The sequence below is a fragment of the Rhincodon typus genome, chromosome 44 (genome assembly GCF_021869965.1).
Source record: "Rhincodon typus isolate 14 chromosome 44, sRhiTyp1.1, whole genome shotgun sequence".
In the NCBI taxonomy this organism is placed as follows: Eukaryota; Metazoa; Chordata; class Chondrichthyes; order Orectolobiformes; family Rhincodontidae; genus Rhincodon; species Rhincodon typus.
The window spans coordinates 2,102,317-2,106,480 of NC_063375.1; the positions used below are offsets into that span (position 1 = coordinate 2,102,317).

A 4,164-nucleotide genomic window follows, 5' to 3' on the forward strand; every position below is an offset into this window, starting at 1 on the left:
CACACACGGGGGAATCTCCCCTCCCCTCCCTTTCCCTCACACACAGGGGAAACACCCCTCCCCACCCCTCCATCACGGGGGAATCCCCCCTTGCCCTCTCAGATGGTACGATCCCCTCCCAGTGAAAGACCTTCAGGCCAGCGCCCCACTCATGTTGGTCGGTACCCGGAGCCCTGCCCTCGCCCTTTGCTCCCAGTTGAGGGGCCGTGGAGTGGGCACTCACTGTTTGAAGGTACGGCCGATGCCTTCGCCTTTCTTCCAGCCCATGCCCCGGAGCATGGCCAGGCCATAGGCATCTACTGGAACTGCCTCGTAGTCGGCGTCTGTGGACTGAGAACAGGGCACAGGGCCAGTCAGCGATGCCTCTGCAGTTGAGCGGCCATGGTCTTTGCTGCGTAGTAGCGACTGCCGAGCACGGATCCCACTACACTGCGCGGCACAAGCAGCACCCCGTGGCTCCCAGCTGGTACAGCGCCTCCCCGTTCGCTGGCACATCCTGGTCGAATAGACCTCCCTGCAGAGCCGTACGTACAGGAAGTCCCCATGGGGGGGCGGGGGTGCGGGAAGTCACCAACGTACGAGGTCGTGTTCAGCTCGCCTGTCTTTCAAACACGCCCTGCATCAACTGCATTGCTGTGGCGCCTGCCAAACCTCCAATAACGGATGTGAGAACACGGCATGGGAACGTCGGCCCGCCAGGCCTGCACTGACCCTCGAAGCCTCTCTAATCTAACCGCACCTTCCTGCACGCGGTCCGTATCCCTCTGCTCCCCGCCTCAGCATGTGTTATACCACCTCGTAAACACTACTGTCATTTCTGCTTCTGTCACCTCCCTCAGCAGCCCATTCCAGGTACCTACCATGCTCTTGCGTAAAAACCTATCCTCACACATCTCCTTTAAAACTTTCACCTCTCTCACCTTCAAGCTACGGCCGTATTACTTGACAACATGCCTCCTTTAATGCGTCACCTCACATCTGTCTGGATTATATGCCATTTGCCATTTCTCTGCCCAACTTTCTCCTTCGACGACCTTCCTCACTATCCACAACTCTACCCATTCCCGTGCTGTCTGCAAATTTGCCAACCAGGCTACCAGGACTTTCATCCAAAACATTTATATAGCACAAACAACAGAGGTACCAGCACAGATCCTAACATCGCTCCACTGGTTATAGACCTCCAGGCAGAATAACTACCTTCTATCTTCTGTGAAGGAAACAAATAGAGTTAACGTTTCGGCTCCGGTGACCCTTCCTCAGAACACGCCAGACCTGCTGAGCTTTTCCAGCAGCTTTGTTTTTGTTCCTGCTTCACAGCATCCGCGGTTCTTTCGGTTTTTACCTTCTATGACAAAGCCAATTTTGTTCCGACTTGCCAACCCATCCTATATTCCCGTGAGACTGATTTGTGCAGACCAGCCGAACACAAGGGACCTTGTCAAATGCTTTCACAGCAACAATGTCAGAACCAGTTCACCCTGAGCCATGTAAAATACTGGGGATACGTGGACAAAACCTGCTCAAACATGTTGGTTTAGAGAGAGAGAGAAAGAGAGACAGAGAGAGAGAGCACACTGGGGGAGATGGGGGCAATACAGGAAGAGGCGGAGAGTGAGAGACAGAGACAGAGACAGCACGCGCCGGGCATGGGGTGGGGGTTGGGGGGGGTTCTGGAGAGAAGGATACAATGCAGAGAGAAACAGAGACAGAGGGACAGACAGACCGAAAGAGACAGAGACAGATAGAGAGAGAGCACACGTGAACGAGAGAGAGAAAGAGAGACACAGCCAGTGATGGCAGAGCGATATGAGATGGGCATAGGGCTGGAATTAGAATAGAGAGAGCGCACAGTGCAGGAGGATTGAGGAGATGATAGAGTTCAGGGGGCAGAGGTGACTCTGCAAAGCGATTTGAAGGTGATGGCGATATTTTTAAAACAGAGGTGCTGTCAGACCAGGAGCCAGCGTGGGTCATCAGACATGGGAGGCAATGGGTGAATGGGACTCAGTGCGGGTAAGGGAACCAGAGCTTGGGATGAGCTGCAGGTTCTGGAGGATGAAATGTATGAGAGGAGCCGTAGGTGTATTAGAAGAGTTGAGTTTGGAGCTGACAAGGGTTTAAGCAGCAGATGTGCAGATACTGAGATGTAGACGTGAGCAAGGTCAAAGAGAGATCAATGAGAGACATCATTGGGATCTCTACCATTCATAGTGAAGAGGCATTTATTGGTCAGAGCATAGAGTATGGGAGTTGGGAGGTCATGTTGTGGCTATACAGGACATTGGTGAGGCCACTTTTGGAATACTGCATGCAGTTCTGGTCTCCCTGCTATAGGAAGGATGTTTTGAAACTTGAAAGGGTTCAGAAAGGATGTTGGAGGGTTTGAGCTACAGGGAGAGGCTGGGGCTGTTTTCCCTGGAGTGTCGGGAGACTGAGGGGGTGACCTAATCGAGGTTTATAAAATCATGAGGGGCATGCCTAGTGAACAACCAAGGTCTTTTTCCCTAGGGTGGGGGGAGTCCAAAATGAGAGGGCATAGGTTTAAGGTGAGAGGGGGAAACATTTAAAAGAAACCTAGGGGGGGGGGCAACTTTTTCACGCAGAGGGTGTATGGAATGAGCTGCCAAAGGAAGTGGCGGAGGCTGGTACAATTATAACATTTAAAAGGCATCTGGATGGGTAAATGGATAGGAAGGGTTTGGCGGGATATGGGCCAAATGCTGGCAAAGGGGACTGGATTAATTTAGAATTCTGGGGTCGGCATGGACGAGTTGGACTGAAGGGTCTGTTTCTGTGCTGTAAAATTCCGTGCTCTCTGGCTGTAAAGCTCTGGCATTCTCCACACCGACGGCTGCACTCACTGGACGCACTTTAGGAAAGAGACAGACTTCTGGAGGAGTGCGGGCACAGCATGGGGTAGCCCGGTTCTGCCGCGTTTGCTGACTTACTGAGTCGGGACGGAGCTCCACGTTGATCTTGTCGCCGTCCTCGTAGCCGCCGGGCGCCTGGTTCTGCTTCAGGAGTGGGATGCTGAGCGCGCTCTCCTGCCGGGAAACCTCCGACCATTTCTGCTGCAGCCTCTGGGAATCTGCGGGCCGGCAGGGAACGGGGAGGTGGGGGGGAACAGGGAGAGTGAAGAGACGAGTGACACAAGCTCTGCGCTTCCCTCCGACGCGCGCCCCCGTTTCGGGACCTTGGCTTTTAAATTTCTTGACAAATGGGAGGCGAGTGCCACGAGTCTGGAGAAGCTTTGCACAAGCCCAGGGATCCCGGTTTGGAACTGTGCTCGGGAGTGTTACAGGGTGAGCAGCCGTTACTTGCCACACAGCAAGGTCCCAAACTGAGAGACACGGTCAACTGGGCAGGGGGTGGGGGAGCATTTTGCTTCATCTTGGTGATGCAGGCCCTGGCCAGGGTTGACAGACACTGGTTCTGAACTCCAGGGGAGACAGTAACTCCCGCACCCCACTGAAATTCCAGTTATTCAGTGCACCACCGAAGGCAAGTGGGGATCTCAGCTTTAATGTTACAAAGTAAAATACAGCCACTACGACAGTGCTCCTAAGCGCCAAACACCCCCTGGCACTGTGGCGCTGAACCTCCGACGGGTTGGGGGGGTGGGGGTGGGAGACAGGGAGAAGGGGGTGGGTGGGGACAGGGAGAGAGGTGTGGGGGGACAGGGGGGGAGGGGGGGGCAGAGAGAGAGAGGGGGGAGCGGACAGAGAGAGAGGGGGTGGGGGGGGGGGGGGGGGGGCGCAGAAAGAGACGGGGAGAGAAGGCTTTGGGAGGAATTCCCAGAGCCTGTTGTGCTGTTAGATGAAGCAGAGGGGCAGCGAAGGGAATTGGGGCAAGAGAGGTTCATTGAGGACACAGCGCTCATGGGGCCAGGGAAAGAGGGAATCAAACACCTATTGGCCAAGTGGCAGAACGGTGACTGAGACACGAGCCCTCCCTCCCGGAGACATGCCTTCAATCAGCTCCTCTACGGCCCGAACCTCGATGTCTGAGTCCTCCCGCTCCCGGACTGGCTCGCCCTCAGTGTCTCTCTGCCCTGGGTCCGGCCGGTGCCATCGCGTTTTCCGGATGAGTGGAATGACAAGCTCCTGGGGCTTCACACGGGGCTTCACCCTGAGGACGAGAGAGAGACAGAGAGAGAGAGAG

General features: G+C 55.1%; 1 protein-coding gene across 1 annotated transcript in view; it reads right to left on the reverse strand.

Moving 5' to 3' along the window:
- gpkow (G patch domain and KOW motifs) overlaps nt 1-4,164 on the reverse strand; it is a 31,137-nt gene that overhangs the window by 16,129 nt on the left and 10,844 nt on the right. Inside the window, exons 3-5 of the mRNA XM_048619955.1 lie at nt 3,971-4,131; nt 2,952-3,091; nt 224-330 (exon numbers count right to left, since the gene is read on the reverse strand). Of these exons, the coding sequence (XP_048475912.1) occupies nt 224-330; nt 2,952-3,091; nt 3,971-4,131 (408 nt within the window). The remainder of the gene's footprint in view (nt 1-223; nt 331-2,951; nt 3,092-3,970; nt 4,132-4,164) is intronic.